General features: G+C 35.8%; 3 protein-coding genes across 4 annotated transcripts; 2 read left to right on the top strand and 1 right to left on the bottom strand.

Annotated features, from left to right (window-relative positions):
- Window positions 1–526: 526 nt before the first annotated feature.
- Window positions 527–3,788, top strand: cfap298 (cilia and flagella associated protein 298). Its single transcript, XM_065260057.1, has 8 exons — window positions 527–622; window positions 892–1,051; window positions 1,342–1,509; window positions 1,591–1,658; window positions 1,745–1,903; window positions 2,031–2,162; window positions 2,411–2,506; window positions 3,126–3,788. The coding sequence occupies exons 2-8, from the start codon at window positions 913–915 to the stop codon at window positions 3,234–3,236; spliced, it is 873 nt and encodes a 290-aa protein (XP_065116129.1). The 5' UTR covers window positions 527–622; window positions 892–912; the 3' UTR covers window positions 3,237–3,788.
- Window positions 3,789–4,990: 1,202 nt separating this feature from the next.
- On the bottom strand, window positions 4,991–9,839 carry eva1c (eva-1 homolog C (C. elegans)). 2 transcript variants are annotated; one of them, XM_065260011.2, is made up of 8 exons: window positions 9,285–9,839; window positions 8,497–8,693; window positions 8,143–8,266; window positions 7,901–8,056; window positions 7,661–7,804; window positions 6,054–6,131; window positions 5,883–5,969; window positions 4,991–5,595 (listed from the first exon to the last, which is right to left on the bottom strand). In XM_065260011.2, the coding sequence occupies exons 1-8, from the start codon at window positions 9,385–9,387 to the stop codon at window positions 5,210–5,212; spliced, it is 1,275 nt and encodes a 424-aa protein (XP_065116083.1). In that variant the 5' UTR covers window positions 9,388–9,839; the 3' UTR covers window positions 4,991–5,209. The 2 variants fall into 2 exon arrangements, with proteins under 2 accessions (XP_065116083.1, XP_065116085.1); XM_065260013.2 differs by having other exon boundaries at window positions 7,901–8,053.
- A 10-nt stretch (window positions 9,840–9,849) lies between these two features.
- On the top strand, window positions 9,850–14,159 carry mis18a (MIS18 kinetochore protein A). The gene is made up of 5 exons (XM_065260068.2): window positions 9,850–10,755; window positions 10,845–10,911; window positions 11,009–11,131; window positions 12,012–12,114; window positions 13,304–14,159. The coding sequence occupies exons 1-5, from the start codon at window positions 10,548–10,550 to the stop codon at window positions 13,379–13,381; spliced, it is 579 nt and encodes a 192-aa protein (XP_065116140.1). The 5' UTR covers window positions 9,850–10,547; the 3' UTR covers window positions 13,382–14,159.
- The last annotated feature ends 1,464 nt before the right edge of the window (window positions 14,160–15,623 follow it).

The following is a 15,623-nucleotide window of genomic DNA, read 5'->3' as shown; positions in this document are numbered from 1 at the left end:
TGCCCATTTTGGCAGTAAAAGGAGAAAAACATTTTCAATGACACAATACTGGTGAGATTTCGCTTTTATTTAACGTATAAGCAGGAGACACTGAATAAAGTTTTTCATGTTCTAAAAAAACTATTAATAGCTAAATAATATTTAATAGAAATTATTTTAATTTATTAATAAATAATATATAAGAAAATCATCAATATGGTTAACAGAAAAGCCTTTAGGTCAACACAGTTTTATTTTATTATATTTATGACTTAACCAGTATAACTTGAGCATTGTTTTAGTAATACATTATACATGTTTTTCGTTCCACAGAGTCTACATTTATTTCACTAAAACCAGAAATGGGTGGGTAATAAATGTACCCTTTTCATTTTAAGAAACATGTCATATTGCATCCCTCAGAAGATTTATATATTTTTATATATTTTTTGTTACTTTTTGAAAGTTTATTTAAAGATTTTGTTTACATATAAAACTGTGCTTTTTTTGACGTAAATCTGTGTTTTATGTACATTTATATATTTTGCTTTTCAAAAAAGAGGCTTTTATTTGTGACTAGTACGCAACTTCCGGTGTAAGCAACTAGCGTGATGACATACGCAGCTGGCGGTTCCATTAAATAGTACGTTTTTTTATTGCTTGTGTGACTTGAAACAAAAACATTTTAGCGTGTTACTTGTATTGTTGTATTACTTGTATTTTAACACGGCGTGACCATAAATGTATATTTTGTGCCTATTTCGGTGCAGCTAGCTAGAATATTCTAGTAGCGAGAGTTGTGGGTGCCATGGCAACACAAACAGAGAGCAGATCGACACAGAGTTTCCTCAACACTTCTCGGTTATATTCCCTGCTCTTCATATCATATATATTATATTCTGCCTTACACAGGGTCAAATAAGAAAGTGAATTATGGTTCAACTGCACGTCAAACGGGGAGAGGAGAGTCAGTTTCTCTTTCAAACAACAGTGGATGTACAGATTGACACTCTTACACAACAGGTCTCAGCCATCTATAATGGAAGGTTAAAAGTGGACAGGATCTGCTCTGGTATGATATCTTATACATGTTAAAGTGGAATGAAATAAAATGCATGTAATGTGTACAATTTACACTGTATACACTCTATATACTACTACATTAACTCTCATGTAAAAATTCATACGTTTACAATTTGAATCAGCACTTTAAATACCCTAAACACATACCACATCCACTAAAATATTTGCATATATGTTAATATTGTTTACTGTCTGTTTTAATTAACTGCTTTACTTTTATATCAGTTTTGTGAAACACCTGCAAAAGCTTTCAGTAGAGAGTTATTTGTGTCTTTATAGAAATGTCTGAGCTGTCAGATCATGGCATCTCCCTTCCACCGAATATGCAAGGACTGACCGATGACCAGATCATTGAACTGAAGCTACAGGATGAATGGCAGGAGCGCTGCATTCCCAGCGGTGGCGCTGAGTTTAGGAAAGACGAGATCGGACGGCGAAATGGGCATGGCAGGTTACATTAGGACATTTGGGCAAACTTTTCATTTGATAAATTTATGTTATAACTAAAGTCTGCTTTGTTTTATTTAGCTCCAAATGAGAAGATGAAGGATGTTTTAAAGAAAACAATGGAGGAGGCCAAAGCTTTAATCTCAAAAGTATGTGTAATTTATAAGATATTTACATGGTAAAGTTTTTTACTGATAAGTTATGTGGTGCTTAACATATTTTCCTTCACCCGAAGAAACAAGTACAAGCAAATGTTTGCCTTACAATGGATATGGTCCAAGAGGCTTTGGACCAACTGCGAGGAGCCGTGATGATAGTTTACCCAATGGGACTGCCTCCACATGATCCAATAAGGATGGAGTTTGAAAATCAAGAGGATCTAGCTGGAACACAGGTCTTTGTGAACTTTCTGCCATATTTACATAATAATAAATGTTACGCAACCTGTGTTCTACATTTGATATATTATGAAAGGCTGACCGTATATAACACTGTTCATCCTCTTCTGATCTGTCTTGCAGGCATCTTTACAGGTAATCCCAGATGAAGAGGCTCAACTGTGGTGGGCATCCAAAGAACTTCAAAAGGACAAGAAACTGCAGGATTATATTGGGAAAAATGAGAAGACTAAAATAGTGGTGAAAATGCAAAAAGTAAGTGTTCATTATACATGCAAATTTATTTTGCTTATGTAAAAATAAAGTCCCAGGCACTGCTGTAGAATTTGACTAATGCACCTGCTTATATAACCATCCAGAGACTTTATCGATTCCATTTAGGACTTCCCTTAGGATTTGCTGATCTGTCACTATTAAAAGACAATTGCGTTTCTGTCGTCCAAAAAGCAAGAGAGTGACACACATAAAAATACACCCCTGATTGTGATGTTTGTTCATTTCAGAGAGGTCAGGGGGCACCGGCACGAGAGCCGTTGGTGGGTGAAGATGAGCAAAAGAAGATGATGATGCACTATTACCGAAGACAGGAAGAACTAAAAGTGAGTTTTTTATTTTGATAGTCTTAGGGATGCATAACGATTAATCGCGATTAATCTATAGCAGAATAAAAGTTTTTGTTTACATCATATATGTGTGTGAACTGTGTATAATAATTATGTATATATAAATATGGACGCATGCATGTATAATTTTAAGAAAAACATATATTTATATATTAAGTATTTACATTTATATATAATATAAATGATACATAAATATACAAATGTATATACACATGTGAACATTTCTTAAATATATACATGCATGTGTGTGCATTTATCTATACAAAGTTGTTATACACAGTTCACACACACACATGATGTAAACAAAAACTTTTATTCTGCTATAGATTAATCGTGATTAAGCGTTATGCATCCCTCAACAAATTTTGTCATTGTCTTTACTGTAATTAAATATTCCAGGTTTAAGTTAAGCTCAATATTTAGCAATTGTCAGCAAGTCACAGATACATTAAGGACTGCTAGTCATTGCCCTTTATATGCAGTATAATGTCATTTTACGTATGTGATAAAGCTGTTAATTGAGCTTAATGTGTATTGAACCCAGAATATACAAAAAGAGCACTTGTCATTGTCTGGTATGCTGTGTTTCTCATAGAAACTGGAAGAGGCCGATGACGACACATATCTACAGTCTGAATGGTCAGACAGACAGGCTTTAAAAAGACAATTCCAGGGACTCACGAATATCAAATGGGGTCCAAAATAAACAGAAAGAGGATCTGTTACACAGCTGAATGTGCTTTTACTCTCCGTTTGGTATGTAGGAGACAACAATACTTTGTAAAAAGTGTGTACGACTTCCCAAATCTTTTCCACTATGTGTCAAATCTGGTGTAAATTCAGAATCAGTTAGACAGTGCTGCTGTTTTAATGCAATTTGGTTGTCTTTTTCCAATGAACAAAATGAAAAAAATACAATGTGAATGTATTTTTATGTGCTATGCAATATGTGAGTCATTCAGATTTCTCTGTTCTGATGCATTGGAAGTAGGATGCAACACCTTTCCTCTCTTTGTCTATGCCTCTGGCAGTTACTCAGTCGAAACCTGACGCTGTTTAAAGGCAGGATATTGCCGTACGGCTCTCAGGATCACTGTGTCACCTAGAGTTCATTTTGGGAGCGTTAAGAAAGATAACTTTTATACCCTCAAGGTGCTTGAAAAGAAGTCGGTATATCAAGAGGTGTAACTTTTAAAGAAAAAAGTTTATAGGATAGTTGAGTGATATTGTGTAATAAATAAACACCTGTTTTTGTTCATTTTCAGTTCATTTACATTTTACATCTACAGTATACGGATACCCTGAAGAATATCCCTTTTTGTTTTAAAGGGATAGTTTACCCAAAAGGGTGATTCTCACTAAATCTAGTGTCCATTCTTGACGAAAGTCAATTTTTTTTTGCTCATATACGATTAAGGTCTGAACTTACTATAACCATTATTTTTAGAGGATTTAAAACATATTTCCTATAAAATTATTTAAATTTTTTAGATTATCATTATCAAAATTATCATTACCGTAACATGATATTACATTAAATATATGCATTTACAAACTCATGTTTCGGTAATGAGAACTAAAAAGTTGTCTAGGTACTATGACAAACAATATTTCAACTTCTGTCTGGAGAGAAAAATAAGAACTGCTTATCTGGTAGCCATCTTGTGTGTCACAGTCAATTATGTCCCTTCCAACAATTTTTTTTTTAAATGTTAGTTTCTTGAGGGCTAAACAATGATTGAAAATTGTTGCGGAGGATGAGAAAATTGGTTTTGGACACATGTATATTCCCTATTATTGTCTCTACATTTACCAATGATCCCCAAATACCACATGTTTCTTTACTGTAAATGTTTATAGTATAGCATGCACTGAAGCTTTTTATTATTTAGTTTTTTTTTTATTAAAAATATTTCCATGTCAAAGAACCCAAATCCAGTCATGGACACGTTGCGGTAATGAAAAATTTCCAAAATTGGTTTGTATGTCTTTTGAAATCATATGCAAAATAATACGTGAAGAGATGTTTGTAACTGTATGCTTCTTATTTTGATACTCTTACTTTGCATTTACTTTTTTTTTAAAAAAAATTTCATGACACTTCATGAGTCTAATATCGCGAGAATCACCCAGAAATGATTTCCTTCTCATGTTGTTGTAAACCTGTATGAGTTTCTTTATTCTGTTGAACACAAAAGAATATATTTTGATAAATGATGGTAAGCACACAGTTGATGGTACCCATTGACTTTCATAGCATTTGTGTTTCCAACTATGGTAGTCAATAGGTACCAGCAACTGTGTATTTAACATCATTTAGCAAATTATCGTCTTTAACAGAATAAAGAAACTCATACAGGCTTCGGTGCGTAAATGACAGAAGTTTTATTTTTGGGTGAACTATCCCTTTAACTATAACATTTTACATGTAAAACTGATTTCACTGAAATTTCACAGACATTTGTGCAACATAATTTTAGTTTAATAAAATAAAAATAAAGTTTAATAAAAGCAATAATTTATAAAATAAATTCTTCTTTACATAGCTTAACATTAATTTGAGTAAAAACCCAATAGCTAACTTTTAGCAGAATGAAATCATTTTGGACACTAAAATCAGGCACTAAAACAGATCTAATATTGCTGCCCCTGTGTCGGATTAGAATTGAACCCAAGCTATTATGAATGCAAGATGCATGTGTTTCCATTGAGGTACGCATTCATCCTGATCTCCTGAATTACAAGCTCACGTCGTTCAATCCTCTCCATCAGTTCTGCTGCCTCCGTAGTGTACGTCACATCCTCCCAACAGTACAACTTCCTGCCTATTTCTGTAAGGGTAGAGCTGTCCGTTGATGACTCTGACCCATTCTCTTCTTCATCATCAGTATCCTGATTCATTGGTTCCTCTTCTTCTAGTTTAGCAGCTCTACTCTTCTTACCGAGCATTCTAGGTTTATTATAATGTCTGCTGCAGGTTATATGTGTTGAAACAGCTATTAGGATGATTAGAAGCCCCACACAAACACTTGAAGTGAAGAGTAGGCCTGCCATCTCTGGATGCTCTGCAAAAGCATTAAAAGAAACTTATAATTAAAAGAAAATTATAATTTATTAGTTTAGCAACCTTTTCCCTTGTCCATTCCACAAAGATACAACACTAAGTTTGAAAAATGTTTTAAAGCAGCTGTTCTTAAACCATATTGTGAAGGGAGGCCCAGTTTTCAGCTAGCTGGTTGTATATATTATATATATATATATATATATATATACATATAAATATATATACATATATATATATATATATATATATATATATATATATATATATATATATACTTTTATAATTTACCTGTAATGTAGCCATACGCCATTAAAGAATTGCTGACAATAATCCTGTTTTCTGGAAACGTTGAAGTTGTGACAACTGGGTGTTCGACTGTGAAAAACAATGCAGAAAAATGTCAACTGCTTGTTTACTATATTGATGTACTATTTAAAGTAAAATGTAGTGTAGTGTCACCTTCTTTGGTGCTTTGGTTAGTAACTGAGGTAGTTTGGAAACTGTTGGGATCAGCCTCCTTCAGTAAACTTTGTGGAACTGTTCATAAAAAAGCCAGTTAAGTTATCGGTTAACAACACTTAAAAGGACCCTCCACATTTTTTTTTATATTTTCATTTTCCAGCTCCCCTTGAGTTACACATTTGATTTTTACAGTTTTGGAATCCATTCAGCTGATCTTCGGGTCTGGCGGTACCACTTTTAGCATAGCTTAGCATAATCCATTAAATCTGATTAGACCATTAGCATCTCGCTAAAAAATAACCAAAGAGTTTCAATATTTTTCCTATTTAAAACTTGACTCTTCTGTAGTTACATCGTGTACTAAGACAGACGGAAAGTTAAAAGTTGCGATTTTCTAGGCAGATATAGTAAGGACTATACTCTCATTCTGGCGTAATAATCACGGACTTTGCTGCTGTAACATGGCTGCAGGAGGCGCAATAATATTACGCAGTGCCCGAAAATAGTCCACTGCTATTGATGTTACAGCAGCAAAGTCCTTGATTATTACGCCAGAATGAGAGTATAGTTCCTAGACATATCGGATAGAAAATCTTAATTATCCATCGGTCTTACACTCTAAAAACAAACGGTGCTATATAGCACCAAAAGTGGTTCTTTGCTCGTAATCATAGAAGAACCGTTTTTAGTGCCATATAGCACCGGTGAAGCACCGGTGAAGCACCTGTGTAGAACCATATAGTGCTATGTAGAACCAAATGTGGTGCTATATGGCCCCTATATGGTTCTACACAGGTGCTTCACCGGTTCTTCACCGGTGCTATATGGCACTAAAAACGGTTCTTCTATGGTTACGATTCAAATCAACAGTTTTGGTGCTATATAGAACCGTTTGTTTCTTTAGAGTGTAGTACACGATGTAACTACAGAAGAGTCAACTTTTAAATAGGAAAAATATTGAAACTCTCTGGTTATTTTTTGCACAATGGTAATGGCCTAATTAGATTCAATGGATTTGGCTAAAAGTGGAAGCGCCATAACCAGAGATCAGCTGAATGGATTCCAAAACGGTTAAAATCAAATGTTTAACTCTAGGGGAGCTGGAAAATTAGCATATTTAAAAAAAGTGGAGTGTCTCTTTAACAACACAAACCAAAGTTTCCCCCCAAAAGGCAAGGCCGGCACCAATGGCCAGTATCTGTTTCGGAATCTTTCGATGCAAGGCTGATGAGTAATCTTGATTTTTCCTGTTAACCGCCCCGTTCTGCCTTCCAATCAGTACAAAAGCCTGGCATTCAACGCAATCACAGGAAGTTTTACAGGAAGCCCCTAAGGTCTAAAAATGCCAAGCTCATTCGGTTTGTATTCCCGACCACAGTTGTCTTCAATGTAATTTATGAGACAGGAAGAAAATATCTGGGTAAATCAACAATCCCGGATGAGGTAAAGGGCACATGTTAATCTTTTCCCACACTCAATAAATGCAAAACTAATTTAACATCTGCCATGCTGTGAAGCGGATACTGTAATTGGGTTTGGCTGGCAGGATTACATTACAGCTTTAACAAGAACAGATTCATTAATGGATGTCAAAGAATTCATACCACATGCATAGAGAACAGTAAGATACTTTTTTGTTCCAGGAGGGCAGGGGTCTTTGAAATGCTTCTCATCTATGGTTAACCAACACCTCTGTTTACCATAACAGAGGTTTGTCACCACATCCATGGCTCCATGAAAACGGCATTCTGTCATAACACCACAAAAAAAAAAAATTAACAGCACATTCCCACTAAAATCCAATGAATATTATATTAATCATTCACTTACATCCAAAAACTCACCAAAGGGTGTTGGCGGTTCTCCTATCTTTGATGGGCAAGTCTCTTCCTCCTCCATCAGTCTTCCGTACACAACCGAGTAGATATTAAGCAGTTTCGGATACTTGCAGTGAAGCAAAAGTCGATCGCCCTCACACCCTACTTTCTTCTTGTGTTCTGCTGTAGGACAAATACTTTCATTGATGCAGAGAAGTAAATATATGAAAAAAATAATAAATTTAAGCCATAAAAGAGGAAATACGTACTAGGTTTGCACCTGTATAATACATGGAGGTATTTGGGGGTTCCAGGGCAAGGGTCTTGGCCGAAGACTTGATGATTAACCAGCATCTGGCAGTCTCTATGACCCTGACATTCGTGAATCACTTTCTATGAGAAGTATATAGACTGTGCATTATACAAAAGGCAGGGAAAATGTAATAGCCTTGTCCTGGTTTTGGAGCCAAAAGTGAAAAAGGTCAGCTGCCATAGAAGTCTAATCTTACAACAGACTCCTCTTAGCTCTGATTTCTTGGAATTAATTCAGTCTACCAAAAACTGGATGTGTAAAGTATTTCTTTTACAGTTAAAGGCTCTGTTTGAATGCACACAGGCCTCACCTGCAGTGCTGTGGTGGCAGAACAGCTGTGATTACGCCATTGACATCTCATTCCTGGCACAATCCCGGGAAGGGCTTCAGTCTGGCCATAAAATGCAGACTGAACAGTTATGGTTGAGTGTCGTGGGCACCTGAGGAGCAGAAGATCTCCATCACAGGCTTGTGCTGAATGACTGTTGATGATCCTAAACAGATAATCTGGTGGAAGGATTAAGGAGAAAGAATTCATTAACTAAACGTAATAATTTCTTAATAAATTAGTTTTAATTAACAATCTTAGACATTTCAAATTCAAAATCTATGAAGTTGTGCTTCTGTATCTCAACTGGTAGCAATACATTAACAGTGCAGGTTGTGGGTGTGAGTCCCACAAATACTGGCATAAATGGACTACAAGTTGTTTAGAATAAAGCATCTGCCAAACGCATTAAAACATAAATGTAAAGTGTCCTACTAATTTTATATTTTTTTATATGTTTTAATTATTGTCTTGTGTGTCCCTTTAATTATTAAAATAAAGGGGAGTAAAAATAAAAGTCACAAATAACAAAATAAAAGCATAAATTCCCATATGAAAAATACTTTAGTATTTACTATAATAAACTGTTGTATACTTTAGTAGCCTATTTACTTTGGAAAGGTTAAAAAACACTATAGTATCTATCTACTGTAGGAATTTTATTACATTTTAGGAATTTTAGTATTTTTTATGTAATACAGAAATAAAACCACGAAAGAATAAATTGTCATAAAATACATTTTAAACACAAAATCTGGATATTGACTCACTTGAAAAATCCGACAGTCCGTCCATTTTCTTAATGCACAGTAAGAGAAGGCTGTAAAGTATGTGAACACACAATCCACTTGTGCGGCATCTGCTCGTGATCATCTTCAAAAAGTCGTATGGATTCAAGCGCGTGCACGAGACACTGTCAGGAATCCCCGTTTCTCTCTCACCTGCCAGGGTTTCTCAACCAGCTAAAGTATCGTCCGCGTCTTTCCCATACGAGTCCTTCCAGACAGAAGTCGACTTGCACGAAATCGTGTTTTCCTCGATGGATAAAAATTGAGAAGATAAAAGACGAAAGGGAAACATTTTAAAGCGCCGCGGTTACTCTGTAGCAGCCTAAAGAGAAATAATAAGTGCGCAACAAGTCAGATGTGGACGAGACGAGCGACAAATCCATCGTTTATTATCTCGTTGATGATTTTATGGTCTGTGGTGAAAGTATAGATGATAGCAGGAGCTGTCTTTTCACTCAGAAAGGAATTTTTGGCCGAGGATGTTTAAGAATAACTCTTTTAAAAGGGGCGTGGCTGTAAATGCCTCAAGTAGTCAACGGGTACAGTACTTTAACCAATCTGATCACAGCGCCTTTACATATTTAATAATTATATTTAATAAAATCAATAAACGAGATTTGCTTAAAAATACAGACTTTTAGACCACACTTTTTAAAAATTACGTTTACAGAATACAAAAAAATTATAAAAGAACAGGGAACAAAAGCTTATACTATGCAGTGGGCGACCAATGTGGCTATTTAATTTAAATGAGCTGAATCGTAAACCTGTACACATGACAGCAATTCAATAATCACTGTGTTCAATATATTTTTTCTAAATATGCTTTCCTTTTCATTTTGTGATTCTCTCTCCCACCTCTTTATTTATTTTTTGTTCTCTTTGCCCTCTATATATAACTATTATATTCCTATATGTTTTGTTTGTTGACAGTGCAATGTATAAAAATGGTAAACTCCACTCCGACTTATAAGGGGGAAAAGACATATTTGCGTTTGTGTGCTTTAATTTTATTGTAATTTTAATTAGTCTTGTTTTATTTTTAATTTGACATGTTTAAAATTAATCAATACAGGCAATGTTTGAGCATAAATAGTCGAGCTTGTACTCCCTTCCAATAGAGGGCGCCAATAATCAAACGTTCATCCGCGTTGACGTCAAGTGTAGACGAGCAAGTTTGCCCGCGAACGTTTCAAAACATTAAGTGGTTGTGTAAAGTAAGCGATTTTGGTTTTGCAGCAGACAATGGCAGCGAAAATGAATTTACCCGCCGACTGTGCAAATAAAACATACTCTGTTTGCGAGAGTGCGGCGGATAGCAGTAACCGAGCGGGGGAAGAAGCAGAAGCCGACGGTGCAGCGGTGTTTATGTGCGGCAAATGCAAACTGCCCATCGGCGACTCTCTGTCCTGGGCAGGCAGTGATGACGAGCGAAACCAAATCATGCTCAAACGTAAACGATTTGTAGTGTTGTTTACATTGCTTGCGTTTGTTTAATGTTGGTTACAACAACCCAGTAATATTTTACTTTGTAATTTCCAGGTACTAGTGACAATGTTGTGATAGGCAAGGAGCCTTTTCTTGCTGGTACCCGAAAGGAGCTTGGGTGGTGAGATATACACACTTTGTTTAGGTTTAACTGCCAAATCAATGTTACACTGACAACAGGTCATTACTTTGCTTGTTACTTTGTGTTTCCTATTTAGCCTTGTTGTGAACCTCACATGTCGTGGCTGTAGTTCAGAATTAGGAATTATGTACATATCGACTCCAAAAAAACTTGATTGTAAGAGATCCCTCTTCTGCTTCAATGTTCAACATATTGAAAGGTAAGTAGACTATTATGCAGATGCTTTTGTGTCATCCTTGTATTTTTTTGAGGGTGTAAGCATCTTTACCCCTTTAGTGAAAAACTTAAATGCTTGGTCAAGGTGCTTTATATAGGTGTCGTCTAAATATAAATATCTGTGTTATGTGTTAGTTAGAGGACAGGAAAGGTATGTCTTGTTTAATATGCTTGTTATTTATTAAATTAATTGACCACATGTTTGATAGTCAATGAAAAAGTATATACAGTTTCATTAGATTATATCTAATAAATTTAATTAGATTATAATCTATGTATTAGCAATTATGTATTCTGTAACAGTTGGAGCAGAGGTGAACACTACTTGAGAATATTAGTATTTAGTGCTTGTCTTGGGAAAAATTTACTTTACTAAAAAATGGTCACTACATTCTAAAGCATAAAATCATACTGTGTGTTCCTTTTATATTGCATATTAAAATTGATTTAATGGATAATTACATAAAAATTATGTACTTTTCTTGAGTAGAAGTACGAAAATACTTTTTACTTAAGTAAAAGTACAAAAATTACTATATGTTTAATGTACTAAAATATTAAATATAAACCAAAAACTTGAAATTATGAAATGTAGTGGAGTAAAAATTATGATAATATGCTTTGGAATGTATGTTTTCCAAAGAAAAACAATGATAAAATAAAAATACTTGAAAATTTACTTTTATGTAGAAGGTAAAAATACTTAAGTAGTGTCCGCCTCTGGTAACAGTTTATTTATGTATGTATGTATGTATGTATATGTATATGTGTGTTCTTTTTTCTCTGTTAACTAATTAAATTGTAATAAAAACACTATACAGATAAATGTTACTTTACTTCGCATAATTTTTTTCTCTCTGTAGTTATGTAGTGGGTAGTTCAAGTCAGCAGATGCCAGATTTAGACCGTGAGGACCGGCCAGTAACACTGGAATACCAAGACACTGTTGAGCAGCAGATGACAGAGGTAAAGTACCATGCATGTTTAATGTATCGGTCAATAAATGTTTAGTATGTAATTAGAAACATTTGTACCATTCTTAAATACAATCCTAAACTATTTAATCTAAAATGCATAGTAGGCTGGTCCTTATTTTTCAACTTTTAAAAGTTCATACTCTCACCCCACCAATATGTTTGAATAAATAAATAAAATAATGGGCAAAATTTTTTCAATATTAATTAATATTTAGAGGTTGCTCAAGACGTTTAACACATTAGCATATTATGTGATACTTTGTGCTAGCATGTATGATTGTTTAATAATATATACTTATGGCAGCAATGGACTTATTTGACTGTGCTCCATGCAATTACAACTCCTGTTTTAGTTGTGATATGTCTTTCAAAGCAAGAAAGCTTAAATGTGAATGAAGCACAATAGAAAATATACACTGAGACAATGGCTAAAGCAACACAAAGCAAGTCCGCTATATGGTTACTTGGATTCAGAAGACTGAATAAATAACTGGAACAAAGTTACCCTCCAAGAAGCAAGTTTTATGTGTGTTGTGCATTTTTAAATGGTACAGTTTTTGCAAAAATATGTGATTTCGGAAATATTTAAAGGCTTTGAGCAACCTCTAGATATTGTAGGAACATTTCAAAATTTTACACAGTGTGTTTTTATTGATATCCTAACACATTTAGAGGGTGAGAGTTGAACGTTTAAAAAAAATTACCCATTATAAGGACCACCCAAATGCATAGATTCAAGAAAGTTGAGTATGTAAAAAGATTATGTTAAAAGAATACAAAAATAATTGATATTTAAAAGAATGTATGAATAACAATATAGGTGGGAAAGTAGCTATACTATTTTTCAAATTAAATTCTGGAAGGACACAAAACTTAATGAGATCTGTTGGTATTTTGTATAACGCAAATAAACGGCAGAGGGCGCTCTTGTATTGGTGCAGGAATTCTTTGTTTGGTCATCTCTAGACCAGCAAACAATAGATATTAGGAGCTGTAGAAAAATTCAATCCACAAAAAGGTGTGGACAGTTATGTCTGTTTTACAGGTTCATATCTGCTAATTTTACATTGGCACTAGTGGATTTTCATAAATTAATTGTCATTGTGCATAAATAGCATTATTTTAAAATGTATGCTTTGATTACTTACTGACCTCATATTCTATATTGTGCCTTTCAGATCAAATCTTTAGCAGTGATAATAGGACAACGACTGCTGGAGATCGAAAGTAACCTACAGTGCAGTTCGGACAAATAAAAGTGAGCTGTCATAAAGCTGTTTTAATAATCTGACAGTTTGGAAAATCTACTTTGTCTGGATCCCATATATTTTTTTTACAACCTTTACTGTTAGATTTGTCCAGAAAGGTATGTATTTATTTATATGTATGTACTGTACAGTTAAAACCAATTGACACACATCTGTGTTATTCAGAAGAGCTGGAAAAGCAGATCAAAGTTTCTTCCCTACATGTATATAATCGACCATTCTGGTGCTTTGTTGTATGTGATGCTTATATTTACGTATATATTCATGGACGCAACGTAAATAAAAGGGTCAAGCAACGTGTTGTATGTTTCCCTCCCCTTTTGTTTGTTTTTAATGTTTCATGTTTTGCATCAAAACATTCACGCCCATCCCTCTTACAACTGCTTCAAAACAAGTGCATCGTGAATGGAGGGGGGCTCGAGCCATTTGTTTTGTTTACAGTTCCTGTCTAATGTGCCTAGCAACACCACTAGGAGGTGGGAAAATATTATCATGGCGACCCCGAAACTGCAAGCGCGCCCGCAATTCCGAACAGCGATGGGCACGCGCATCGGACCAACCAGAGCGCTGTATCTAAGGGCCAGGCTGCCATGGAAACAAAGCGCACATGCTACCCAGAGCCGCACTGATGCGAGAGCCTGTTGCCATCGCATCAGCCGTTTCCTGATTCGCCGGGCAGCCAATAAACTCGCGCGTCTGCCTGCCAGGGTGATGACGTCGAACTTCAGGCGCTCAAAGGGGCGTGGTTTCTACCCTGCCCCGCCTTCAAGACAGCAGTCCGTTGAGAATTCTTCTCATTCACTCGGTGAACCCAGTGGTGTTCAAATAGATACTGAGGTAAAAATAACGCGCATGTTGCATCATGTTTGCAAATTCTGTGAGGATGCATCACAATCAAGCTGTGCAGATATCTTCTTGGTGTATTGAGTATTTTTAATGAATTTATTTGTCTTCCTATAGCCTCATTATTTCGCCCCCACCGCCGGCCGCTGTCACAGTGATTAATGTACGCCGGCTGCAGTCTCGCTGATGCGCTGCGCTTTTCGTGCGTGGTCTTGCCCCCTTCGTGCACCTCCATCTCAATGTCCAGGCACATACACTTTGTTCCTGGAGGACTGGAGAAATCAATACCGCAGACAGTCTGATTAAACGAAGGTTACTCTTTGCAAATGCCCCCAAACTCGCGGTGAATCAAAACAAGGACCGTGCAGTGAATCTCATGCTTTTAAATTCTGGACCCTTATGGTCAACGTTATTTAAAGCACACGCCACCCATTCATAATTTCTGCCTAATAAAATATTCTACTAATGTAACACTAAGAAATTATGTATTTTATTTGAATGCTAGTATATCATTATCTTTATGACCTTTTGGAAGTTTGCTGGGGCTCCTTGCTGCCCCCGTTCACTGGTTGAGAAACACTTGTGCAGAGGTCTAAAATTAAAAACCGGTTTTGCCAGTTGTACCTTTCTTGGTAATATGCAAATGTTTGTCATTGTTAAAGGAAAACACCACAGTTTTTTAGTATTTTATTATGTTCTTACCATGATGAATTAGTACATTTATTTTTTTCAATGCGTGCACTTAATCTTTGTACAGCGTGTTGTGAATGTGTTAGCATTTAGCGTATGAATTTAGAAGCCACCAAACACTTTCATTTTTACCCTATTTAAAGACTGTTACATGAGTGGGTGCACAAGTAAATATGGCAGCACAAAACAAAACGGGGCGATTTTTTTTTTAAGGGGGTAAAAAATGAGAAGTGTATTGTATGGCGGAAGGGTACTTAGTTTGCAGCCCTTTGACCTTTGGGCGCAGTAATATTGACAGAAGTTTGAGCGAGAGGGGGAGTATTCAGGAGTGATGATGTTACTGCACCCGAGGTCGAAGTGCTGCAAACTTAAGGGCACGCTATAGTTGTGCGTAGGTCCTACGGCGTAGATTCCGCGTCGGTTTTCATTTATACTTTTGTATCGTCGTCCACGTCGATGTGCAAACACATGCGTAGACCGCTGGTAGGCAGTATCCACGCGTGTAACCACAGTAGCAGCGCGACCGTCAATAAAGCAGCAGCTTGGCAAGTTAACCCACGAAGAAGGAACAGCAACTTGTTGTGTATGATTTGAGAAGACCAGCAATGATGGAAGTAAATTAACAGCGACTTTTGTTTCAGTTAGAGTTAAATCACTCCGCAACTTGGCCCATCTCTGTTTTCACCATCACAAACGG

The sequence above is a fragment of the Paramisgurnus dabryanus genome, chromosome 10 (genome assembly GCF_030506205.2).
Source record: "Paramisgurnus dabryanus chromosome 10, PD_genome_1.1, whole genome shotgun sequence".
Lineage (NCBI taxonomy): Eukaryota > Metazoa > Chordata > Actinopteri > Cypriniformes > Cobitidae > Paramisgurnus > Paramisgurnus dabryanus.
The sequence above is the reverse complement of the archived record's forward strand: the minus strand, read 5'-3'. Positions and strand labels throughout refer to the sequence as shown.